Genomic DNA, 27496 nt, shown 5'->3' on the forward strand with positions numbered 1-27496 from the left:
AGATGGAGAGAGGCGGGAGAGAGAGAGAGGGGGAGGGAGGGGGAAAAGGACTCACCGTCATGTCCCCATCACACCTGAAAGCAAATAAAATCACATCTATGTCACAGAGAGATCCTTCACCCATCCATCTCATCGATCAGCCGAACCCATTCGTTAACAAGAGTGATACAGCGTGGAAACAGGCCCTTCGGCCCAACTTGTCCACACCGACCAAAATGCCCCATCTACACTAGTCCCACCTGCCCACACCAGCCAACATGCCCCATCTGCATTAGTCCTACCTGCCCACACCGACCAACATGCCCCATCTACACTAGTCCCACCTGCCCACACCGACCAACATGCCCCACCTACACTAGTCCCACCTGCCCACACCGGCCAACATGCCCCATCTATACTAGACCCACCTGCCCACACCGGCCAACATGCCGCATCTACACTAGTCCCACCTGCCCACACCAGCCAACATGCCCCATCTGCACTAGTCCCACCTGCCCACACCGACCAACATGCCCCATCTATACTAGTCCCACCTGCTCACACCGACCAACATGCCCCTCTACACTAGTCCCACCTTCCCACACCGGCCAACATGCCCCGTCTACACTACTCCTACCTGCCCACACCAACCAACATGCCCCATCTACACTAGTCCCACCTGCCCACACCGGCCAACATGCCCCACCTACACTAGTCCCACCTGCCCGCGTTTGGCCCATATCCCTCCAAACCCGTCCTATCCATGTACCTGTCCAACTGTTTCTTAAACGTTGGGATAGTCCCAGCCTCAACTACCTCCTCCGGCAGCTCGTTCCATACACCCTCCACCCTCTGTGTGGAAAGGTTACCCCTCAGATTCCTGTTAAATCCTTCAATAGTCTAATAAGTCAGGAGACTGGCTGAAGAAATTGCAGATGCTGGTTTACACCGAAGATAGGTACAAAGTGCTGGAGTAACTCAGCGGGTCGGGCAGCATCTCTGTGGAGAACGTGGACAGGTATAAAGTGCTGGGGTAACTCAGCGGGTCAGGCAGCATCTCTGGAGAGACGGAATGGGCAATGTTTCGGGTCCAGACCCTTCTTCGGAAGAGGAGTTTTTGGAAAATAAGGGGAAATGATTAAATCTGTGAGTCATCTTGTGTTTCGAAATGTCCTCTTTCTTGATGATGGTCCTTTCCTGTAACTGATTTCCGTTTTCTGACCAATCTTTGAGGTGTTGCAACTGTGCCTGACCAGATCTTGGAAAGCCCCTGTTGCAGGAAGGAACTGAAGATGCTGGTTTACACCCAAGATAGACTCAAAGTGGTGGAGTAACTCAGCGGGTCAGGCAGCGTCTCTGTGGAGAACGTGGACAGGTACAAAGTGCTGGAGTAACTCAGCGGGTCAGGCAGCGTCTCTGTGGAGAACGTGGACAGGTACAAAGTGCTGGAGTAACTCAGCGGGTCGGGCAGCGTCTCTGTGGAGAACGTGGACAGGTACAAAGTGCTGGAGTAACTCAGCGGGTCGGGCAGCGTCTCTGTGGAGAACGTGGACAGGTACAAAGTGCTGGAGTAACTCAGCGTGTCGGGCAGCATCTCTGTGGGGAACGTGGACAGGTACAAAGTGCTGGAGTAACTCAGCGGGTCGGGCAGCATCTCTGGAGAGAAGGAATGGGTGACGTTTTGGTTTGAGTCTGAAGAAGTGTCTCGACCTGAAACTTCACCCATTCCTTCTCTCCAGAGATGCTGCCCGACCCGCTGAGTTACTCCAGCACTTTGTACCTGTCCACGTTCTCCACAGAGATGCTGCCCGACCCGCTGAGTTACTCCAGCACTTTGAGTCAATCTTGTGTGTAAACCAGCATCTGCAGTTCCTTCCTGCAACACACACGCACGCACACACATTCGCGCACACACACACGCACAAACGCACACACACGCACACGCACACACACAACATCACACACACACACGCAAACACGCACACGCACACACACACACGCAAACGCGCACGCACACACACGCATACACACACACACTCTCAGACGCACACACACTGGGGTATATTGCCCTCAATAGGAAGAATATCCTTCCTCGTATATGGGGACCAAAACTGCACACAGTACTCCAGGTACGAGAGGAGAGGAGAGGAGAGGAGAGGAGAGGAGAGGAGAGGAGAGGAGAGGAGAGGAGGGGAGAGGAGAGGAGAGGAGAGGAGGGAGAGGAGAGGAGAGGAGGGGAGGAGAGGGGAGGAGGGGAGGAGAGGGGAGGGGAGGAGGGGTGGAGAGGGGAGGAGAGGAGGGGAGGGGAGAGGAGAGGAGAGGGGGGGAGGGGAGGAGAGGAGAGGAGAGGAGGGGAGAGGAGAGGAGAGGAGAGGGGAGGAGAGGAGGGGAGGGGAGAGGAGAGGAGAGGAGGGGAGAGGAGAGGAGAGGAGGTGAAGCTGAGCCGTGAGGAAGTGTTAAAATTAAAGACAGAAACTTCTGCTTTTACCCACCTCCCCCCTTAAGTGAAAATCATGTCAAACACTGGACAAGAGAGACGTTAGCTTTTATACGTTAGTGTAGGAAGGAACTGCAGATGCTGGTTTAAAACGAAGACAGGCACAAAGTGCTGGAGTAACTCAGCGGGTCGGGCAGCATCTCTGTGGAGAGAAGGAATGGGTGACGTTTCGGGTCGAGCACATGTCCACGTTCTCCACAGAGATGCTGCCCGACCCGCTGAGTTACTCCAACACTTTGTACCTGTCCACGTTCTCCACAGAGATGCTGCCTGACCCGCTGAGTTACTCCAACACTTTGTACCTGTCAATAGACATTAGACAACAGGTGTAGGAGGAGGCCATTCGGCCCTTTGAGCCAGCACCACCATTCAATGTGATCATGGCTGATCATTCTCAATAAGTACCCCGTTCCTGCCTTCTCCCCATACCCCCTGACTCCGCTATCCTCAAGAGCTCTATCTAGCTCTCTCTTGAAAGCATCCAGAGAATTAGCCTCCACTGCTTTCTGAGGCAGAGAATTCCACAGATTCACAACTTTCTGAGGGTAAAACATTCTTCCTCATCTCCGTTCCAAATGGCCGACCCCTTATTCTTAAACTGTGGCCCCTGGTTCTGGACTCCCCCAACATTGGGAACATGTTTCCTGCCTCTAACACGTCCAATCCCTTAATAATCTTATATGTTTCAATAAGATTCTCTCTCATCCTTCTAAATTCCAGCTTATGCAAGCCTAGTCGCTCCAGTCTTTCAACATATGACAGTCCCACCATCCCGGGGATTAACCTAGTGAACCTACGCTGCACTCCCTCAATAGCAAGAATATATTCCTCAAATTTGCAGACCAAAACTGCACACAGTACTCCAGGTGAGGTCTCATTAGGGCCCTTTAAAACTGCAGAAGGACCTCTTTGCTCCTGTACTCAACTCCTCTTGTCATAAAGGCCAACATTCCAGTGGCATTCTTCACTGCCTGCTGTACCTGCACGCTTCCTTTCAGTGATTGATGCACTAGGAAACCCAGATCTCGTTGTACGTCCCCTTTTCCTAACTCGACACCATTCAGATAATAATCTGCCTTCCTATTCGTACCACCAAAGTGGATAACCTCACACTTATCCACATTAATCTGCATCCGCCCACTCTCTTTCCAAGTCATCCTGCAACCTCATAGCATCCTCCACCTAAGTGGACAACCGCACACTTATCCATATGGGGTGGGAATTTATCTCGGGATGACGTGCTCTGCGGGGATACTCACGCTTGCCCGTAAGTGTGAGTTCGGCCGATCGGCTGCTTCCCACTTCGTTGGTGGCTTGGCACATGTACTTCCCGAAGTCCGGGGAGGATATGGACGGATATTCCAGGTCGGGACTCCCTCCCCTCTGGATTTCAGTTCCGTTTCTGTACCAGGTGTAGTCCTGGACTGGTGGATCCGCTGCAACGGAACTGCAGCTGAGACGGACTCTGTCCCCTTCCCTCATCGTGCTGCCTCTCACCCCGTTCACCCTCAGCGAGGCGGTGACGTCACGGGGTTGGACTGAGAACGCAGAGAGAGAGAGAGACGCTCACACACAAACACGCACACACACAAACAAACACACACACACACAAACAAACAAACACACACCCACACAAAACACACACACACACACACACACAAAACACACACACAAACACAAACACACACACACACAAACAAACAAACACACACACACAAACAAACACACACACACAAAACAAACACAAAACAAACACACGCACAGACACACACACACACACAGAACAATGATGAATGACGTTTATTGGTCAGGTATCACAACAGCTGGAGTAACTCAGTGGGTCAGGCAGCATCGAAACACAGAAACATAGACAACAGGTGCAGGAGGAGGTCATTCGGCCCTTCGAGCCAGCACCGCCATTCATTGTGATCGCGGCTGATCGTCCACAATCAATACCCCGTGCCTGCCTTCCCCCCTTATCCATTGATTCCACTAGCCCCTAGAGCTCTATCTAACTCTCTCTTCAATCCATCCCGTGAATCGGCCTCCACTGCCCTCTGTGGCAGAGAATCCCACACATTCACAACTCTCTGGGTGGGAAACGTTTCTTCTCACCTCAGTTTTAAACGGCCTCCCCTTTATTCTTAGACTGTGTGTGTGTGGCTCCTGGTTCTGGACTCCCCCAACATTGGGAACATTTTTCCTGCATCTAGCTTGTCCAGTCCTTTTATAATTTTATACGTCTCTCTATAAGATCCCCTCTCATCCTTCTAAACTCCAGTGAATACAAGCCCCAGTCTTTCCAATCTTTCCTCGTATGACAGTCCCGCCATCCTGGGGATTAACCTGGTGAACCTACGCTGCACTGCCTCAATAGGAGACTAAAACTGCACACAGTACTCCAGGTGTGGTCTCACCACGGCCCTGTACAACTGCAGAAGGGCCTCTTTACTCCTGTACTCAAATCCTCTTATTATGTTACTCCAGCATCTTGTGCCCATCTTCGGTTTAAAACAGCATTGCTCTGTGACGCTGGTGAGGCCTCATTTGGAGCACTGGACAGGTTGTGTGAGTGGGCGGATACATGGCAGATGCAGTTTAATGTAGATAAGTGTGAGGTTATTCACTTTGGAAGTAAGAATAGAAAGGCAGATTATTATCTGAATGGTGTCAAGATAGGAGGAGGGGGAGTTCAACGAGATCTGGGTGTCCTAGTGCATCAGTCAATGAAAGGAAGCATGCAGGTACAGCAGGCAGTGAAGAAAGCCAATGGAATGTTGGCCTTCGTAACAAGAGGAGTTGAGTATAGGAGCAAAGAGGTCCTTCTACAGTTGTACCGGGCCCTGGTGAGACCGCACCTGGAGTACTGTGTGCAGTTTTGGTCTCCAAATTTGAGGAAGGATATTCTTGCTATGGAGGGCGTGCAGCGTAGGTTCACTAGGTTAATTCCCGGAATGGCGGGACTGTCGTATGTTGAAAGGCTGGAGCGATTGGGCTTGTATACACTGGAATTTAGAAGGATGAGGGGGGATCTTATTGAAACATATAAGATAATTAGGGGATTGGACACATTAGAGGCAGGAAACATGTTCCCAATGTTGGGGGAGTCCAGAACAAGGGGCCACATTTTAAGAATAAGGGGTAGGCCATTTAGAACGGAGATGAGGAAGAACTTTTTCAGTCAGAGAGTGGTGAAGGTGTGGAATTCTCTGCCGCAGAAGGCAGTGGAGGCCAGTTCGTTGGATGCTTTCAAGAGAGAGCTGGATAGAGCTCTTAAGGATAGCGGAGTGAGGGGGTATGGGGAGAAGGCAGGAACGGGGTACTGATTGAGAGTGATCAGCCATGATCGCATTGAATGGCGGTGCTGGCTCGAAGGGCTGAATGGCCTACTCCTGCACCTATTGTCTATTGTCTATTGTCCTGCTGAAGGAAGGATGTCGTCGAGCTGGAAATGGCACGGAGAAGATTCACGAGGATGTTGCCAGGACTCGAGGGGCCTGAGCTCCAGGGAGAGGTTGGGGCCAGACTGGGACTCTATTCCTTGGAGCGCAGGATGATGAGGGGCAATCTTATAGAGGTGTGCAAAATTGCGAGGGGAATAGATCGGGTAGACGCACAGTCTCTTGCCCAGAGTAGGGGAATCGAGGACAAGAGGACATGGGTTCAAGGTAAGAGGGGGGTAAAGATTTAATGGGAATCTGAGGGGTAACGTTTCCACACAGAGCGTGGTGGGTGTATGGAACCAGCTGCCGGATGAGGTAGTTAAGGCTGGGACTAGAGGTAAATAGAGAATTAGGGGAGGGCACCTGTAAATTCTGAATTAGGGGAGGGCACTAGTAAACAAGCCTGTTCTGTGTTTAGTTTAGAGATACAGCGCGGAAACAGGCCCTTCAGCCCACCGAGTCCGTGTCGACCAGCGATCCCCGCACACTAACACTATCCCACACACACACACACATACACTAGAGGACAATTTATATTTTTTACCGAAGCCAATTAACCAACAAACCCTTTTAGTCTTTGGAGTGTGGGAGGAAACCGGAGCGCCCGGAGAAAACCCACGCAGGTCACGGGGAGAACGTGCAAACTCCGTACAGACATCGCCCTTGGTCGGGATGGAACCCGGGTCTCTGGCGCCGTGAGGCAGCAGCTCTACCCGCTGCGCCACCGTGACCGCCCTTAATTCGGGTCAATAGACAATAGGTGCACGAGGAGGCCATTCGGCCCTTCGAGCCAGCACCACCATTCCATGTGATTATGGCTGATCATTCAAAATCAGTACCCCGTTCCTACCCTCTCCCCGTACCCCCTGACTCTGCTATCTTTAAAGAGCTCTATCTAACTCTCTCTTGAAAGCATCCAGAGAATTACCTCCACTGCCTTCTGAGGCAGAGAATTCCACAGATTTGCAACTCTCTGGGTGAAAAAGTTTCTCCTCATCTCCGTTCTAAATGGTCGACCCCTTATTCTTAACCTGTGTGTGGCCCCTGGTTCTGTACCCCCCAACATTGGGAACATGTTTCCTGCCTCCAACGTGTCCAACCCCTTAATAATCATATATTTCAATAAGATCCCCTCTCATTCTTCTAAACTCCAGTGTATACAAGGATAGCCGCTCCAGTCTTTCAACATATGACAGTCCCACCATCCCAAGGATTAACCTGGTGAACCTACGCTGCACTCAATAGCAAGAATATCCTTCCTCAAATTTGGAGACCAAAACAGCACACAGTACTCCAGGTGCGGTTTCACTAGAGCCCTGTACAACTGCTGAAGTACCTCTTTACTCCTATACTCAACTCCTCTTGACATAAAGGCCAACATACCTTTAGCTTTCTTCACTGCCTGCTGTACCTGCACGCTAACTTTAATTGACTGATGAACAAGGACACCCAGATCTCTTTGTACTTCCCCTTTTCCAATCTTGACACCATTCAGATAATAATCTGCCTTCCTATTCTTACCACCAAAGTGGATAACCTCACATTTATCCACATTAAACTGTATCTGCCATGCATCCGCCCACTTACACAACCTGTCCAAGTTCACAATGCCACCCAGCTTTGTGTCATCTGCAAATTTGCTATTGTTACTTTTAACCATTCATCCAAGTCATTAATGTATATTGTAAATAGCTGCGGTCCCAGCACAGAGCTTTGCGGTACCCCACGAGTCACTGCCTGCCATTCTGAAAGGGACCCCTTAATCCCTACTCTTTGTTTCCTGTCTGCCAACCAATTTTCTATCCATGTCAGTACCCTACCCCCAATACCATATGCTCTAATTTTGCCCACTAATCTCCTATGTGGGACCTTATCAAAGGCTTTCTGAAATCCACTGCACACAGTACTCCAGGTGCGGTCTCACTAGGGCCCTGCACCTGCACGCTAACTTTAAGTGACTGATGAACAAGGACACGCAGATCTCATTGTACGTCCCCTTTTCCAATCTTGACACCATTCAGATAATAATCTGCCTTCCTGTTCTTGCCACCAAAGTGGACAACCGCACATTTATCCATATGGGGTGGGAGTTTATTTCGGGATGACGTGCTCTGCGGGGATACTCACACTTGCCCCTAAGTGTGAGTTCATCCGATCGAGTGCTTCCCACTTCGTTGGTGGCTTGGCACATGTACTTCCCGAAGTCCGGGTAGGATATGGACGGATATTCCAGGTCGGGACTCGTTCCCCTTTGGATTTCAGCTCCGTTTCTGTACCAGGTGTAGTCCTGGACTGGTGGATACGCTGCGACGGAACTGCAGCTGAGACGGACTCTGTCCCCTTCCCTCAACGTGCGGCCTCTCATCCTGTTCACCCACAGCGAGGCGGTGACATTACGTGGTTGGACTGAGAACACAGAGAGGGAGATACATACTCACGCACATACAAAGAAACACACAAACACACACACACACACACAAACACAAAAACACAAACACACAAACAATCACACAAACACACACACACAAACACAAAAACACAAACAATCACACAAACAAACACACACACAAACGCGCACACACAAACAAACACACACACACAGACAAACACACACACAAACACACACACACACACACACACACACGCACACACACAGAAGAATGAATGAATGACCGAATAAGTTTATTGGCCAGGTATCACAACAGCTGGAGTAACTCAGTGGGTCAGGCAGCATCGAAACACAGAAACATAGACAAAAGGTGCAGGAGGAGGCCATTCGGCCCTTCGAGCCAGCACCGCCATTCAATGTGATCATGGCTGATCATCCACAATCAGTAACCCGTGCCTGCCTTCTCCCCATATCCCTTATTTCCGCTCGTTCCTAGAGCTCTATCTAACTCTCACTTAAATCCTTCCAGTGAATCGTCCTCCACTGCCCTCTGTGGCAAAGAATCCCACACATTCACAACCCTCTGGGTGGAAAAGTTTCTTCTCGTCTCTGTTCTAAATGGCCGACCCCTTATTCTTAGACTGTGTGTGGCCCCTGGTTCTGGACTCCCCCAACATTGGGAACATGTTTCCTGCCTCTAGCTTGTCCAGTCCTTTTATAATCTTATATGTTTGAATAAGATCCCCTCTCATCCTTCTAAACTCCAGCGAATACAAGCCTAGTCGCTCCAGTCTTTCAACATATGACAGTCCCGCCATCCCGGGAGTTAACCTGGTGAACTTATGCTGCACGCCCTCAATAGCAAGGACGTCCTTCCTCAAATAAGGAGACCAAAACTGCACATACAGCACTCCAGGTGCGGTCTCGCCAGGGCCCTGAACAACTGCAGAAGGACCAACACATAACACACCAACACCAACAAAACATAAGCACCTGATGACACAAAACGTTAGGACAGTCTGCCTAAGAGGGGAGGAGGGGTGTGGGAGGGGGGAGAGGGGAGGGGAGGGGTGGGGATGGAGTGGGGGAAACAGGGGAGGAGGGGGGTGTGGAAGGGGATGGAGGGGGGAGGGGACAAGGGGAGGGAGGGAGGAGGGACTTGGGGGAGAGGGGAGGGGGAAGGTGATGGAGGGGGGGATGGGATAAGGAGGGGGAGGGGAGGGGTTGGGAGGGGAGAGATGGGGACAGGAGAGGGAGTAGAGGAGAGGGGAAGGGTGGGGAGAGGAGAGGGGAGAGGAGAGGGGAGGGGAGAGGAGAGGTGAGGGGAGATGGGAGAGGAGAGGGGAGAGGAGAGGGGAGGGTGGGGAGAGGAGAGGGGAGGGGTGGGGAGAGGAGAGTGCGGGAGAGGAGAGGGGAGGGTGGGGAGAGGAGACGGGAGAGAGGAGAGGGGAGAGGGGGGTGAGGAGGGGAAGTGATGGGTGTGGATGAAGTGGGGAGAGAGGGGAGGAGGAGGTGTGGAAGGGGATGGAGGGGGTGGTGATAAGGAAATGGAGGGAGTGGGGGGGAGGGCGGGGAAGGGGATGGAGGGGGGATAGGAGGAGAGGGGATGGGTGGGGAGTGGAGAGAGGAGAGGGGAGGGGGAAGGGCAGGGGGAGAGGGAGGAGAGGGGGTGGGGAGGGTAGGGGTGGGGAGTGGAGAGGGGAGAGGGTGCTTCACCAATGCAGGAGAGGTTTGGGCCCAACGTGTGCACTTGGTCTAGCATCTTATAAGAGCCATGTTTGAGTCCTTTTGGCAGCTCGCCACGACGTACACCGATGAGCCAAAACATTATGGCCACCTGCCTAAGATGCTGTTGGTCCTCCGTGTGCAGCCCCACACGCAGCAAGGTGTGATGCACTGTGTATTGTGACACATTCCTCCCGTATCCACCATTAACGTTTCCCCATGACTTGTGCCACAGTCGACCTTCCGTCGGCTCGGACCAGACGGGATAGCCTTCATTGCCCTCACGCATCGACGAGCCTCGGGCGCCCAACTCCCAGCCTGTCGCCGGTTTGTGGGGTTTGTCCTCCTCGGACTACTGTCGGTCGATCGGTACTCACCACTGCTGACCGGGAGCACCCCACAAGCCTTGCCGTTTCAGAGATGCTCTGACCCAGTCGTCTGGCCAGAACAATATGGCCCTTGTCAAAGTCACTCGGGTCTTTACTCCTGCCCAATTCTCCTGCATCCAACACGTCAACTTCAAGAACTGACTGTTTACTTGCTGCCCAATATATCCCACCCCTTGACAGGTGCCACGTCAACTTCAAGAACTGACTGTTTACTTGCTGCCCAATATATCCCACCCCTTGACAGGTGCCAATGTAACAAGATAATCAATGCTATTCACTTCGCCTGTCGGTGGTCATAATGCTTTGGCTGATCGGTGAAGAGTCATAGAGTAATAACAGCGTGGAAACAGGCCCTTCGGCCCAACTTGCCCACACCAGCCAACATGCCCCATCTACACTAGTCCCACCTGCCCACACAGGCCAACATGCCCCATCTACACTAGTCCCACCTGCCCACACCGGCCAACATGCCCCATCTACACTAGTCCCACCTTCCCACACCGGCCAACATGCCCCATCTACACTAGTCCCACCTGCCCACACCGGCCAACATGCCCCATCTACACTAGTCCCACCTGCCCACACCGACCAACATGCCCCATCTACACTAGTCCCACCTTTCCCACACCGGCCAACATGCCCCATCTACACTAGTCCCACCTTCCCACACCGGCCAACATGCCCCATCTACACTAGTCCCACCTTTCCCACACTGACCAACATGCCCCATGTACACTAGTCCCACCTGCCCCCAACGACCAACATGTCCCATCTACACTAGTCCCACCTGTCCGCGTTTGGCCCATATCCTTCCAAACCCATCCAATCCATGTACCTGTCCAACTGTTTCTTAAACGTTGGGATAGTCCCAGCCTCAACTACCTCCTCCAGCAGCTCGTTCCATACACCCACTACCCTCTGAGTGGAAAAGTTACCCCTCAGATTCCTATTACATCTTTTCCACTTCACCTTGTACCCATGCCCTCTGGTCCTGGATTCCCCAACTCTGGGCAAGAGACTCTGTGCGTCTACCCGATCTATTCCCCTTGTGATTTTGTACACCTCTATAAGATCGCCCCTCATGCTCCTGCGCTCCAAGGAATAGTGTCCCAGCCTGGCCCCAACCTCTCCCTGTAGCTCAGGCCCCTCGAGTCCAGGCAATATCCCAGTGATAGAGATATACGGGCCGGAGAGAGGGGAGAAGGGGGTCACAGATATGGGGAGAGGGGGTGTAGAGGAGAGGGGGTGTAGGGGAGAGGGGAGGAGAGGGGAGGAAAGGAGAGGAGAGGGGAGGGGAGGGGTTTACAGAGACGGGGAGAGGGGTGTAGGGTAGGAGAGGGGGTTACAGAGATAAGGAGAGGGGTGTAGAGGAGAGGGGAGGAGAGGGGAGAAGATGGGAGGAGAGGGGAAGGTGTTACAGAGACGGGAACGGGGGTGTAGAGGAGGGGAGGGAGGGGAGCGGGTTACAGAGAAGGGGAGAGGGGTGTAGGGGAGAGGGGAGGAGAGGGGAGAAGAGTGGAGGAGAGGGGAGGGGGTTACAGAAACGTGAAAAGGGGTGTAGAGTAGGGGCGGGAGGGGAGGGTGTTACAGATGGGGAGAAGGGATGTAGAGGAGGGGGAGGAGAGGGGAGGAGTGGGGAGGAGAGGAGAGAAGGGGTGTAGGGGAGGGGAGGGTGTTACAGAGACGGGGAGAGGGGAGGGGAGGGGGTTAAGGAGATGGGGAGAGATGTTGTAGGGGCGGGAGGGGAGGGCAGGGGGTTACGGAGACGAGGAGAGGGGGTGTAGGATGTGGGAGTGGAGGGAAGAGTGTTAGAGTGAGAGGGAGAGGGAGGTGAGAGGCCAAACACATACAGACACATTCAGAAGGGGGCTATGTTTTGAGCAACCTACACATGACGTTCAGTGTTCTCGCTGTTCGGACGACTGATGTCCCAATTCCAAAACTGGCGTCGCAAAAAAACGCTCTTTCTTCGTACGTGGGCAAATGTTCCACCATGCTGGAGTGGACCCAGTGCTGATCCTGGTAAACTGCGAGGGTCTCGGCAGGGCGGAGGGGAGGGGGGTGCCAGAGGAAGAGAGGAGCGTCGACGGGGCAGTAACTGTGCAGGGAGCAGGTTAGAGACACCGCCCTCCCCTCCTTGACCCGTCCCGGGTCACCAATCTCCGGCATCTCCGGCTCTTCTGATGGATCAGAATCAGAATCAGAATCGGAAACAGAATCGGAATCAGAATCGGAGTCAGAATCAGAATCAGAATCAGAATCAGAATCAGAATCAGAATTATAATTATAATTATATTTATAATCATAATCATAATCACAATCACAATCATAATCATAATCATAATCATAATCATAATCATAATCATAATCATAATCATAATCATAATCATAATCATAATCATAATTGGAATCATAATCGGAATCAGAATCAAAATCAGTATCAGTATCAGAATCGGAATCAGAATCAGAATTGGAATCATAATTGGAATCTGAATCGGTATCAGAACCATAATCATAATCAGAATCAGAATCAGAATTGGAATCGAAATCATAATCATAGTCAGTATCAGAAACAGAATCAGAATCAGAATCGGAATCAATCAGAATCAGTATCAGAATCGGAATCGGAATCAGAATCGTAATGAGAATCATAATTGGAGTCATAATTGGAATCGGATTCGGAATCGGTATCATGATCGTAATCATAAGCATAATCATAATTGGAATCATAATTGAAATCGAAATCAGAATCAGAATCGGAATCATAATCGGAATCATAATCAGTATCGGAATCGGAATCAGAATTGGAATCATAATCGGTATCGGTATCATAATCATAATCATAATCATAATCAGTATCAGTATCAGTATCAGAATCAGAATCAGAATCGGAATCAGAATTGGAATCATAATCGGTATCGGTATCATAATCATAATCATAATCATAATTGGAATCATAATTGGAATTGGAATCACAATCACAATCACAATCAGAATCAGAATTGGAATCAGAATCAGAATCAAAATCATAGTCATAATCAGTATCATAATCATAATCACAATCATAATCATAATCATAATCATAATCATAATCATAATCATAATAATAATCATAATCATAATGAATGGCGGTGCTGGCTCGAAGGGCCGAATGGCCTCCTCCTGCACCTATTTTCTGTGTTTCTATGTTTCTGTGTTATCTCACCTGACACCAAGAGATTCAAGCCGATGGGATCCGACCATTTATCAGAGCCTTCAAGGCGGAAAAAGTATTTGCCACTGTCCGCCGATCTTAGGTCCTTGAGCGTCAAGGAACAGTTCTGATCCTCCATGCTACCCTCAAAGCGCACACGTTGTTTATAATCGTCCCCACTCCCGCCTGAGGTGGTGTACACGCGTGTCCCGCGGAAGTTGTCGTCTTTCAGCCACATCCCGGTCCAGGGACCACGCGTGCCCTGGGGCACACGGAAGCGACACGGGATGGTCACGCAACCCCCGTCCCGGGAGCGGACAGAGACCGGGGTCCACACCGCCCAGCCGGTGGCCCCTGGAAGAAACCAGAGACGGCGTGAGAGAAATGCAGGCAAGAGCTCGGAGCCATAGGTAGAGTTGCTGTATACTCTGGAATTTAGGATGAGAGGGGATCTTATTGAAACATATAAGATTATTAAGGGATGGACACGCTAGAGGCAGAAACCATGCTCCCAATGTTGGGGGAATCCAGAACCAGGGGCCTCAGTTTAGAACAGAGATGAGGAAAAACGTTTTCAGTCAGAGAGTTGTAAATCTGTGGAATTCTCTGCCTTAATTCTCTGAATGCATTCAAGAGAGAGCTAGATAGAGCTCTTTAAAGATAGCGGAGACTGTGGGTATGGGGAGAAGGCAGGAACGGGGTGCTGATTGAGAATCATCAGCCATGATCTCAGTGAATGGCGGTGCTGGCTCGAAGGGCCAAATGCCCTCCTCCTAAACACAGAACTAGTGTGTGAACGGGCGGTCGCTGGTCGGCGCGGACTGGGTGGGCCGAGGGGCCTGTTTCCGCGCTGTATCTCTGAACTAAACTGCTACGAACCGTAAACTGGCAGCTTGGTTTTCTCGGAGTTCGTTTGTCCGACTGAATTGACTGCTTGGCACCAGTAGTCTGTGTCTTTCATTGGATTGGCGAGACTGTATGTTGGCGTCTGTGTTTCAGCAATCTGCGATGATCCGTCCCCAGCCTTGTACCACCTGTAACTGGTAACTGGTGGATAACTTGACCCTACTGCACATCTGAGTGAGGCAGACATCCCTCGAGGGGTTAACGTGAAGGGAGAGAGGGTCAAGAGAACAGACTTGGGGACACCTGTGGAAACAAAAAGCATTTAAACCGTCATGAGCAGAGGAACACAGTGTGACGCTCCCTCCTCACCGCCTCTCCCTCCCTCGCTCCCTCCCTCCCTCTCTCTCTCCCTCCCGTAGTACGGCGCTCCCTCCTCATTTCCCCTCCCTCCCTCCCTCCCTCCCTCCCTCCCTCCCTCCCTCCCTCCCTCTCTCCCTCCCTCCCTCCCTCCGTCCCTCCATCCCCCTACACCCTCCCTCTCTTCCTCCCTCTCTCCCTCCATCCCTCGCTCCCTCCCTCCCTCCCTCCATCCCTTGCTCCCACCCTCCGTCTCCCCTCCATCTCTCCATCCCTCGCTCCCTCCCTCCCACAGTGCACGTGATAGGAGCCGAATTAGGCCATTCAGCCCATCGAGTCCACTCCGCCATTCAATCGCGGCTGATCTATCTCTCCCTCCCAACCCCATTCTCCTGCCTTCTCCCCATAACCCCTGACACCCGCACTAATCGAGAATCTATCTATCTCTGTGCCTTAATAAACATCCACAGACTTGCGGCCTCCACCGCCCTCTGTGGCAAAGAATCCCACAGATTCACCGGCCTCTGGTGAAAGAAATTAAGTAATTCCACCCAGAGAGTTGTGAATGTGTGGGATTATCTGCCACAGAGGGCAGTGGCGGCCGTTTCACTGGATGGATTTAAGAGAGAGTTAGATAGAGCTCTAGGGGCAAACAGAATCAAGGGATATGGGGAGAAGGCAGGCACGGGTTACTGATTGTGGACGATCTTCCGCGATCATATTGAATGGCGGTGCTGGCTCCAACGGCCGAAAGGTCTCCACCTGCACCTATTTTCTATGTTTCTGAGACGTCGTCGGGCTGGAAAGGGCGCGGAGAAGATTCACGAGGATGTTGCCAGGACTCGAGGGGCCTGAGCTACAGGGAGAGGTTGGGGCAGGCTGGGACTCTATTCCTTGGAGCGCATGAGGATGAGGGGCGATCTTATATTGGTGTACAAAATCACGGGAGGAATAGATTGGGTACACGCACAAGAGTACTTGCCCAGAGTAGGGGAATCGAGTACCAGAGGACGTAGGTTCAAGGTGAAGGGGAAAAGATTGAATAGGAATCTGAGGGGTAACTTTTCCACACAGGTGGGTGTATGGAGCTGCCGGAGGAGGTAGTTGAGGCTGGGACTACCCCCATGTGTAAGAAACAGTTGGACAGGTACACGGAGAGACTCAAAATGCTGGAGTAACTCAGCAGATGAGGCAGCATCTCTGGTGAACGTGGACAGGTACAAAGTGCTGCAGTAACTCAGTGGGTCAGGCAGCATCTCTTTGGAGAACGTTGACAGGTACAAAGTGCTGGAGTAACTCAGTGGGTCAGGCACATCTCTGGGGAGAAGGAATGGGTGACAATAGAAAATAGACAATAGACAATAGGTGCAGGAGTAGGCTATTCGGTCCTTCGAGCCAGCACCGCCATTCATTGCTGCCTGACCCGCTGAGTTACTCCAGCACTTTGTACCCGTGCACGTTCTCCACAGAGATGCTGCCTGACCTACTGAGTTACTCCAGCACTTTGTACCTGTCCACGTCCTCCAGCGATGCTGCCCGACCCGCAGAGTTACTCCAGTTTTTTGTGACCATCTTCGGTTTAAACTAGCATCTGCAGTTCCTTCTTACAAAGGTACATGTATAGGACTGATTTGGAGGGATATGGACCAAGCGCGGGCAGGTGGGACTTTAGTGTAACATAGAAACATAGAAACGTAGAAAATAGGTGAAGGAGGAGGCCAGTCGGCCCTTCGAGCCTGTACGCACCGCCATTCATTGTGATCACGCCTGATCGTCCATAATCAGTAACCCGTGCCTGCCTTCTCCCCATATCACTTGATCCCACTAGCCCCTAGAGCTTTATCAAGTCAAGTCAAGTCAAGTCAAATTTATTTGTCACATACACATACTCGATGTGCAGTGAAATGAAAGTGGCAATGCCTGCGGGTTGTGCACAAAAATAATTACAGTTACAGCATATAAATAAAGTTAATAAGTTACTAAACATAGCACAAAAAGTGTCGACAAAAATTTAGTCTCTGGGGTTATCAAAGTTGACAGTCCTGATGGCCTGTGGGAAGAAGCTCCGTCTCATCCTCTCCGTTTTCACAGCGTGACAGCGGAGGCGTTTGCCTGACCGTAGCATCTGGAACAGTCCGTTACTGGGGTGGCAGGGGTCCCTCATGATCTTGCTTGCTCTGGATCTGCACCTCCTGATGTATAGGTCCTGCAGGGGGACGAGTGTAGTTCCCATGGTGCGTTCTGCCGAACGCACTACTCTCTGCAGGGCCATCCTGTCCTGGGCAGAGCTGTTCCCAAACCAGACTGTAATGTTGCCGGACAGGATGCTCTCTACAGCCCCAGAGTAGAAGCAATGAAGGATCCTCAGCGACACTCTGAATTTCCTCAGTTGTCTAAGGTGGTAAAGGCGCTGCTTAGCCTTACCCACCAGTGCGGCAATGTGCGTTGCCCACGTCAGATCCTCTGCGATGCGGACTCCCAAGTATTTGAAACTGCTCACCCTATCCACAATAGACCCATTTATCTCCAGTGGCGTGTACGCCCTTGGATGTTTAGCCCTTCTGAAGTCCACAATCAGCTCCTTTGTTTTAGTGACATTCAAGAGGAGGCTATTGTCCTGACACCAGAGTGCCAGATCAGCCACCTCCTCCCGGTAGGCCTTCTCATCGTTGTTGGAGATCCGGCCCACCACCACAGTGTCATCAGCAAACTTGATGATGGAGTTTGAGCTGAACCTGGCCCTACAGTCATGTGTGTACAGGGAGTACAGTAGGGGGCTAAGGACGCAGCCCTGGGGGGATCCTATGTTCAGGGTGAGGGAGCTAGATGTGTGTTCCCCCATCCTGACCACTTGGGGCCTGGCAGTGAGAAAGTCCAGGACCCAGGCACACAGAGGGGTGCTAAGCCCCAGTTCCAGCAGCTTCTCAACCAGTCTGCTTGGGACTATTGTGTTGAATGCTGAACTAAAGTCAATGAACAGCATCCTCACATAGCCCCCCTGGCTGTCCAGATGAGAGAGAGCGGTGTGTAGAACCTGGGAGACCGCATCATCCGTGGACCTGTTCGGACGGTATGCGAACTGTAGTGGGTCCATGTTGCGAGGAAGGAGGGCGCAGATGTGCTTCTTGACTAGCCTCTCCAAGCATTTCATGACAACCGAGGTGAGGGCCACCGGTCGGTAGTCATTTAAACACGCTGGAGAGGCATTCTTTGGCACCGGTACAATGATGGATCTTTTGAAGCATGCAGGGACCACGGACTTTGCCAAGGAGAGGTTGAATATTGTGGTGAGCACTGGAGCAAGCTGAGTAGCACAAGACTTTAGTACTCGCCCAGATATACCATCTGGGCCTCCAGCTTTCCTCGTGTTCACACGCGTCAGAGCCCACCTCACCTCATGCTCGGACACCGAGAATGTGTGCACATCCCCGGCGGTGGATCCCCCTCCAGCCTCGCTAGCCAGCGCCCCTTCGGTGCTGTTTTTAGACGGCGAGCTGGTGGTGTTACCCGTCTCAAACCGTGCGTAAAAAGAGTTCAGGTCATCAGCTAAGGAGGAGCCGGCACTTCCGGTTGAGGGGGTGCTGGACCTGTAGCTAGTTATAGTCCGTAGCCCCTGCCAAAGGCGCCTGGTGTCCTGCTGCTCCATCTGTGACTCCATCTTGTCCCGGTACCTCTTTTTTGCATCCTTCACTGCCCTTCGCAGTCGGTAGGACTCTCCCTTGTAGTCGTCCATGTTGCCGGATGCCAGGCCGGAGTTGTAAGCAGCGGTGCGAGCATTCAAGGCCACGCGAATAGACCTGTCCACCCAGGGTTTTTGGTTAGGGAAGATACTGACCCTTACCGTGGGGATGATGGTATCGGCTATTGTGGCAATGAAGTCCGTAACCGCTTCCGCAAACTCATTTACGTCTCTGGAACTTGCTTGGAACATGTTCCAGTCGACTTCGCTCAGTGCATCTTGCAGCATGGCCTCTGAATGGTCAGCCCACCGCTTTACGTCCCTCGTCACTGTCGCTTCCCGTACTATCCGTTGTTTGTACTCCGGCAGCAGGAAAATGGCAGCGTGGTCAGATTTCCCAAAAGGAGGGAGAGAAACGGCCTTGTAGCCTTTCCTGAACGGCGTGTAGCAGTGGTCCAAAGTTCTTTCCCCCCTGGTGACACACGTGATGTGTTGGTAGAAGTTGGGCATGACCTTTTTGAGATTTCCCCTATTGAAGTCTCCAGCCACCAGCACAGCCGCATCAGGGTTCTTGTTTTGGTGTTGACACAACACATCGTGTAGGGTGGACAGTGCCACGTCGGTGTCCGCATGCGGTGGGATATAGACGGCTGTGATGATCACCGAGCTGAACTCCCGGGGTAGGTAGAATGGTCGGCATAGGATAGTTAGATGTTCCAGGTCCGGCGAGCAGGAACGAGAAAGCGTCTTAATATTCCCAGGATTACACCAGTTATTATTGGTCAAGAAGCAGACTCCTCCGCCCTTGGATTTCCCAGATTCTTTCGTTCTGTCCGCCCGGAAAACAGTGAAGGACTCGGATGGGCAGATCACCTGGTCAGGCACCAGCGGGGTCAGCCATGTTTCAGTCAGACAAAGGATGTTACAGTTCTTTATGTCCCTCTGGAATCTGATCCTTGCCCTCAGGTCATCCAGCTTGTTCTCCAGGGACTGGACGTTGGCCAGAAGTATGCTGGGCAGAGGTGGACGTAAGGCTTGGGTTCTCAGCCTGTTCCGAACCCCCCCTCGCTTCCCTCGGTGTTTTTTCCGACTTTCCCACTGACCTGCGCTCCCACTGCTGCTGCCGCGGTGCGCTCCTTTGATGATCTTTATCGGTATATCGGTGAGTAGATTTCTGTTTAATAGTGCTCCTGTAGCGCTCGAGTTTAATTTTACGAGCGTTTCCCGGTCGTACATTGGTTAATGCTAAGTGCTAGCACACGCTAGAGCACTTAGGGATAATTTTAAAGTAAACATACCAGTTTAAAACGCACAGTTCCCGCAGAGCTACCACGACGGCGACTGGACTGGACCGCGCCGCGCCTAACTCTCTTTTAAATCCATCCAGTGAATCGGCCTCCATTGCCCTCTGTGGCAGAGAATCCCACACATTCACAACTCTCTGGGTGAAAAGGTTTCTTCTCACCTCGGTTTTAAACGGCCTCCCTTTTATTCTTAGACTGCGTGTGTGGCCCCTGGTTCTGGACTCGCCCAACATTGGGAAAGTCCTTCCTCAAATTTGGAGACCAAAACTGCACACAGTACTCCAGGTGCGGTCTCACCAGGGCCCTGTACAACTGCAGAAGGACCTATTTGCTCCTGCACTCAAATCCTCTTGTCATGAAGGCCAACATGCCTTCACTGCCTGCTGTACCTGCACGCTTACTTTCAGTGACTGGTGTACAAGGACACACAGATCTCGTTGCACTCCCCCTTTACCTAATCTGACTCCATTGAGATAATAGACACAAAGTGCTGGAGTAACTCAGCGGATCAGGCAGCATCTCAGAAGTGGAGGAATGGGTGACGTTTCGGGTCGAGACCCTTGACGTTTTCCACAGAGACAGTGCCCGACCCGCTGAGTTACTCCAGCACTTTGTGTACCTGTCCACGTTCTCCACAGAGATGCTGCCTGACCCGCTGATTTACTCCAGCACTTTGTACCTGTGCACGTTTTACAGAGATGCTGCCTGACCCGCTGAGTTATTCCAGCACTTTGTACCTGTCCACGTTCTCCTGAGATGCTGCCTGACCCGCTGATTTACTCCAGCACTTTGTACCTGTCCACGTTTTCCAGAGATGCTGCCTGACCCGCTGAGTTACTCCAGCACTTTGTGTCTACCTTCAATTTGAACCAGCATCTGCAGTTATTTTTCCCTGCACACCATTAAGGTAATAATCTGCCTTCCTGTTCTTGCCACCGAAGTGGATCGCCTCACGTTTATCCGCGTTAAACTGCGTCTGCCCGCTCACACATCCTGTCCAAGTCACCCTGCATCACACTGCCACCTAGCTTGGTTCTGGACGCCCCCAACGTTGTTTCCTGCATCAAGCATGTCCAGTCCTTTTACAATTTTATACATCTCTATAAGATCCCCCTCTCATCCTTCTAAATTCCTGTGAATACAAGCCCAGTCTTGCCAATCTTTCCTCGTACGACAGTCCCGCCATCCCAGGGATTAACCTGGTGAACCTACGCTGCACGCCCCCATAGCAAGGATGTCCTTTCTCACATTTGGAGACCAAAACTGCACACAGTACTCCAGGTGCGGTCTCACCAGGGCCCTGCACAACTGCAGAAGGACATCTTTGCTCCTGTACTCAACTCCTCTTGTCATGAAGGCCAACATGCCATTAGCTTTCTTCACTGCCTGCTGTATCTGCACGCTTACTTTCAGTGACTGGTGTACAAGGACACCCAGGTCTCGTTGCACTTCACCTTTACCTGCGTCTGCCCGCTCACACAACCTGTCCAAGTCACCCTGAATCCTCAAAGCATCCTCCTCACAGCTCACACTGCCGCGCAGCTTGGCCGGCGTGGGCGTTAGGCCGCTGGGGGGCCTGTTTCCGCGCCGTGTCGCCACGCGATCCCATGGGCTCTGTGGCTCACGTTTAACGTTCAAGGTGATGGTATTCCCGGTGTTCTCTGATGGAGTGTGGACGCATCTGAGAAACCTGCCGTGGTCCGAATGGGATGCCTGGAATCTCAGCGTGAGGCTAGTGGTCCAGGAGTTGGCAACTGATCCCGGAGTTTCGATCTCCGAGGCCAAATCTAAGCCAGTGATCCCACTCCATCTCAGGCGGCCGGGACAGGCGAACCTGACCGAGCAGGTTAGCACCACCTCATCTCCCTCCATTACATCCGCTGGCGAGGAGATACTTACCAAACTAGATTCATCTTCGGAAAGAGAGAGAGAGAGAGAGAGAGAGAGAGAGAGAGAGAGAGTCAGAGAATCCAGGAGCACAGTTTATTTTTTCACGGAAACATAGAAACATAGAAAATAGGTGCAGGAGGAGGCCATTCGGCCTTTCCAGCCACCGCCGCCATTCACCGTGATCGTGACTGATCATCCACAATCACTAACCCGTGCCTGCCTTCTCCCCATATCGCTTGATTCCGCTAGCCCCTAGAGCTCTATCTAACTCTCTCTTAAATCCATCCAGTGAATCGGCCTCCACTGCCCTCTGGGGCAGAGAATCCCACAAATTCACAACTCTCTGGGTGGGAAAAGTTCCTTCTCGCCTCAGTTTTAAACGGCATCCCCTTTATTCTTAGACTGTGTTTGTGGCCCATGGTTCTGGACTCCCCCAACATTGGGAACATGTTTCCTGCATCTAACTTGTCCAGTCATTTTATTATTTTATCGTATCTATAAGATCCCCTCTCATCCTTCTAAACTCCAGTGAATAGAAGCCTAGTCTTTTCAATCATTCCTCATATGACAGTCCCGCCATCCCGGGGATTAATCTGGTGAACCTACGCCGCACTGCCTCAATAGCAAGGACGTCCTATCTCAAATTAGGAGACAAAAACTGTACACAATACTCCAGATGTGGTCTGTACAACTGCAGAAGAACCTCTTTATTCTGAAATCCTCTCGTTATGAAGGCCAACATGCCATTAACTTTCTTCACTGCCTGCTGTACCTGCACGCTTACTTTCAGTGACTGGTGTACAAGGACACCCAGGTCTCGCTGCACTTCCCCCTTACCTAACCTGACACCATTGAGATAAGGAATTGAATCCATACTTGACTCACTTGTACGCCTCTCTCCTCTGAAAGAGTCCAGCTCGTAACGGTGAACGAAACTTAGATGAAGGGATTAAAAGTAACATTAGCAAATTTGCAGATGACACAAAGCTGGGTGGCAGTGTGAACTGTGAGGAAGATGCTATGAGGTTGCAGGGTGACTTGGACAGGTTGAGTGAGTGGGCAAATGTATGGCAGAGGCAGTTTAATGTGGGTAAATGTGAAGTTATCCACTTTGGTGGTAAGAACAGGAAGGCAGATTATTATCTGAATGGTGTCAGGTTAGGAAATGGGGAAGTACAAAGAGATCTGGGTGTCCTTGTTCATCAGTCACTTAAAGTTAGCGCGCAGCTACAGCAGGCAGTGAAGAAAGCTAATGGCATGTTGGCATTTTATGACAAGAGAAGTTGAGTACAGGAGCAAAGAGGTCCTTCTACAGTTGTACAGGGCCCTAGTGAGACCGCACCTGGAGTACTGTGTGCAGTTTTGGGCTCCAAATTTCAGGAAGGACATTCTTGCAGGTTCACTAGGTTAATCCCCGGGATGGCGGGACCCCGTGCCGACCAACGATCGCCCGTTCACACACACGAGTTCTTTTCGAAACGTATAAAATTACAAAAGGACTGGACAAGCTGGATGCAGGAAAAATGTTCCCAATGTTGGGGGAGTCCAGAACCAGGGGCCACACACACACAGTCTAAGAATAAAGGGGAGGCCGTTTAAAACTGAGGTGAGAAGAAACTTTTTCCACCCAGAGAGTTGTGAATCTGTGGAACTCTCTGCCACAGAGGGCAGTGGAGGCCGATTCACTGGATGGGTTTAAGAGAGAGTTAGATAGAGCTCTAGGGGCTAGCGGAATCAAGGGATATGGGGAGAAGGCAGGCACGGGTTACTGATTGTGGATGATCAGCCGTGATCACAATGAATGGCGGTGCGTACAGGCTCGAAGGGACAAATGGCCTCCCCCAACATTGGGAACATTTATCCTACATCTAGCTTGTCCAGTCCTTTTATAATTTTATACGTTTCAATAAGATCCCTCTCTCATCCTTCTAAACTCCGGTGGATAATTCTGGTGTGGGTCAGACGCAGGAAGAGGGACACTGGGAATCGCTCATGAATATCAAGATGAAAATATCACAAATGTAGGTGGTTTTGCAGATAGTCAGGATGGTTGTGAAAGATTGTAGCAGGATCTGGATCGATTGGCCAGGTGGGTGGAGGAACAGTTGATGGAATTTAACACAGAGAAACGCGAGGTGTTTTACTTTCGGAAGTCTAACATGGACAGGACCTACACAGTGAATGGAAGGAATGGTAGTGTAATAGAGCAGAGGGATCTAGGAGCGCAGCTACACAGTTCCCCTGAATGTGTGGCGTCACAGGTAGACAGGGAGTGTCGTAGAGCAGAGGGATCTAGGAGCACAGGTACACAGTTCCCCTGAAAGTATGGTGTCACAGGTAGTCAGGGAGTGTCGTAGAGCAGAGGGATCTAGGAGCGCAGGTACACAGGTCCTTGAAAGTGACTTCAGAGGTAGATAGGGTGGTCAAGAAGGCTTTTGGCACATTGGCCTTCATCAGTCAGAGTATTGAGTGTAGAAGTTATGAGGTTGCAGTTGTACAAGACGTTGGTGAGGCCGCATTGAGAAGATTGTGTTCAGTTCTGGGCACCGCGTTACAGGAAAGTTGTTGTCAACACCAAATCTGTTTCTCCAGAGATGCTGCCTGACCCGCTGAGTTACTCCAGCACTTTGTACCTGTCCACGTTCTCCACAGAGATGCTGCCCGACCCGCTGCGTTACTCCAGCACTTTGTACCTGTCCACGTTCTCCACAGAGATGCTGCCTGACCCGCTGAGTTACTCCAGCACTTTGTGCGAACGTCTTACCGGATACGTTCAGCAGAACCCCGTCCGGCCCGGAATATATCTCTCCCCGACTGTTCTCCATTCGGGAAGTAGTACCATCCCTCATCCCGCTTGGTCAGGCTGGTCGATTGTCAGGGTGCAGTCGTTGTCTCTCTCCCGTTGTTTTGGGATCTCCGCACTCGGACGGCGGAGCGGGTCGGCGTATTGATCGGAGCTGACGACGAGGGTGCCCTGCGTCTGGTCGCCCTTCAGCCACCGCACGGTTTTCAGCTGAGCCCCGAAGGGACGGGGAGAAGGAGCAGGAATCCGTACGCAGGTTCCCGCGACGGCCATTACATTCCTCGGCGCCCTCACCTCCCCACGGATCGGCCACCGCACCTGCAGGGAGAGAGAGAGAGTAGACGCCCGCCATTCATCGTGACCGCGGCTGATCGTCCACAATCAGTAACCCGTGCCTGCCTTCCTCCCCATATCCCTTGATTCCACTAGCCCCTAGAGCTCTATCTAACTCTCTCTTAAACCCATCCAGTGAATCGGGCCTCCACTGCCCTCTGTGGCAGAGAATCCACACATTCACAACTCTCTGGGTAGGAAAAGTTTCTTCTCGCCTCAGTTTTAAACGCCCTCCCCTTTATTCTTAGACTGTGCGTGTGGCCCCTGGTTCTGGACGCCCCCAACATTGGGAACATGTTTCCTGCATCTAGCTTGTCCAGTCCTTTTATAATTTTATACGTCTCTCCATAAGACCCCCCTCTCATCCTTCTAAACTCCAGTGAACACAAGCCCCAGTCTTTCCAATCTTTCCTCATATGTCAGTCCCGCCATCCCGGGGATTAACCTGGTGAACCTACGCTGCACTGCCTCAATAGCAAGGACGTCCTTCCTCAAATTAGGAGACCAAAACTGCAACATTGGGAACATTTTTCCTGCATCTGGCTTGAGGTTATCCACTTTGGTGGCAAGAACAGGAAGGCAGATTATTATCTGAATGGTGTCAAGTTAGGAAATGGGGAAGTGCAAAGAGATCTGGGTGTCCTTGATCAACCCTCACTTAAAGTAAGCGTGCAGCTGTAGCAGGCAGTGAAGAAAGCTAATGGCATGTTGGCCTTTATGACAAGAGTTGAGTACAGGAGCAAAGAGGTCCTTCTGCAGCGGTCAGGGCCCTGGTGAGACCGCACCTGGAGTACTGTGTGCAGTTTTGGTATCCAAATTTGAGGAAGGACATATTGAGGCAGTGCAGCGTAGGTTCACCAGGTTAATCCCCGGGATGGCGGGGACTGTCGTATGAGGAAAAGAGTGGAGCGGCTAGGCTTGTATACACTGGAATTTAGAAGGATGAGGGGGGGATCTTATTGAAACATATAAGATTATTAAGGGATTGGACGCGTTAGAGGCAGGAAACAATGTTCCCAATGTTGGGGGAGTCCAGAACCAGGAGCCACAGTTTAGGAATAAGGGGTCGGCCATTTAGAACTGAGGTGAGAAGAAACTTTTCCACCCAGGAGAGTTGTAATTTGAGGAAGGACGTCCTTGCTATTGAGGTGTGTTCTACCCGATCTATTCCCCTCGTGATTTTGTACACCTCCATAAGGCCGCCCCTCATCCTCCAGCGCTCAGGGAATAGAGTCCCAGCCCTCACCGACCTTTCCCACCCACCCCTCTGTGTGGAGAAGTCCCCCCCCCCCCGTGTCACCCCCTGCCCGTCCCCACTCTCCTCCCCCATGGTGTAACGTTCTATGGCTTCCCCCCGGGCCGGGCCCCAGTGGGTGATGTACCTACCCAGGGCCAGGGTCAGCAGCGCCCACAACAAGCTGGTCCTCATCATTCCCAGCGATCTGTAACGGACACAGAGAGATGGGGGACGGTCAGCAAATGTGGAGCGGTGTCAGAAATACTGTCCCGCACATCGCCCTCCCTCTCCCTCTCTTCCCTCTCTCCCTCTCTCTCTCCCTCTCTCCCCCTCCGTCCCTCTCTCCATCACTCCCTCTCTCCCTCAGCTCCCTCACTCTCCCCCTCCCTCCCTCACTCCCCTCTCCCTCCCTCCCCCCTCCCTCCCTCTCCCTCTCTCCCCCTCTCTCCTCTCTCCTCCATCCATCCCTGTCTCCTTCACTCTCCCCCTCTCACCCTCCCTCTTTCCCTCTTTCTCCCCCTACTTTTCTATCTCCCTCGCTCTCCTTTCTCTCTCACCCTTTCTCCCTCTATCTCTCTCTCTCTCTCTCTCTCTCTCTCTCTCTCTCTCTCTCTCTTCTCTCTCTCTCTCTCTCTCTCTCTCTCTCTCTCTCTCTCTCTCTCTCTCTCTCTCTCTCTCTCTCTCTCTCTCTATCGCTCTCGCTCTCTCGCTCTCTCTCTCTCTCTCTCTTCTCTCTCTCTCTCTCTCTCTCTCTCTCTCTCCCTCCCTCCCTCCCTCCCTCCCTCCCTCCCTCCATTCCTCCCTCCCTCCATTCCTCCCTCTCTCCCCCTCCCCTCCCTCTCCCTCCCACTCCCTCTCTCCACCTCCCTCCCTCTCTCCCTCTTTCTCCCCCTCCTTTCTATCTCCCTCCCTCTCACTTTCTCACTCTCCTCCCCGAATCTCTCTCTCCCCTCTCTTCCTCTCTCTCTCTCTATTCTCCTCATTTTCTCCCTCTACCTCCTTTCTTTCTCTTTCTATATTGCTTGCTCTCACTTTCTCTCTCCTCTCCCTCTCTCTCTCTCCCTCCCTCTCTCCCCCTCTCTCTCCCTCTCTCTAGCCACCTCCCCCTCTTCCTCTCCCTCTGTCTCTCCCACTCTCTCTCTCTCTCTCTCTCTCTCTCTCTCTCTCTCTCTCTCTCTCTCTCTCTCTCTCTCTCTCTCTCTCTCTCTCTCTCTCCCTCTCTCTCTCTCTCTCTCTCTCTCTCTCTCTCTCTCTCTCTCTCTCTCTCTCTCTCTCTTTCTCTCTCTCTTTCTCTCTCTCTCTCTCTCTCTCTCTCTCTCTCTCTCTCTCTCTCTCTCTCTCTCTCTCTCTCTCTCTCTCTCTCTCTCTCTCTTTCTCTCTCTGTCACTCTCTCCCTCTCTCTCCTTCTCTCTCCCCCTCTCTCTCTCCCTCA

The 27496-nt window shown here is 51.8% G+C and overlaps 1 protein-coding gene across 1 annotated transcript in view; it reads right to left on the reverse strand.

Annotated features, from left to right (window-relative positions):
• Positions 1–24690, reverse strand: part of LOC144612189 (B-cell receptor CD22-like) — a 25614-nt gene extending 924 nt beyond the window's left edge. Inside the window, exons 1-7 of the mRNA XM_078431746.1 lie at positions 24456–24690; positions 21427–21714; positions 14495–14764; positions 13628–13969; positions 12312–12602; positions 8047–8325; positions 3736–4014 (exon numbers count right to left, since the gene is read on the reverse strand). Coding sequence (XP_078287872.1) covers positions 3736–4014; positions 8047–8325; positions 12312–12602; positions 13628–13969; positions 14495–14764; positions 21427–21714; positions 24456–24540 — 1834 coding nt within the window. The 5' untranslated portion in view covers positions 24541–24690. The remainder of the gene's footprint in view (positions 1–3735; positions 4015–8046; positions 8326–12311; positions 12603–13627; positions 13970–14494; positions 14765–21426; positions 21715–24455) is intronic.
• Between the last annotated feature and the right edge of the window lie 2806 nt (positions 24691–27496).

The sequence above is a fragment of the Rhinoraja longicauda genome, chromosome 43 (assembly GCF_053455715.1).
Source record: "Rhinoraja longicauda isolate Sanriku21f chromosome 43, sRhiLon1.1, whole genome shotgun sequence".
NCBI classification, from domain to species: domain Eukaryota; kingdom Metazoa; phylum Chordata; class Chondrichthyes; order Rajiformes; family Arhynchobatidae; genus Rhinoraja; species Rhinoraja longicauda.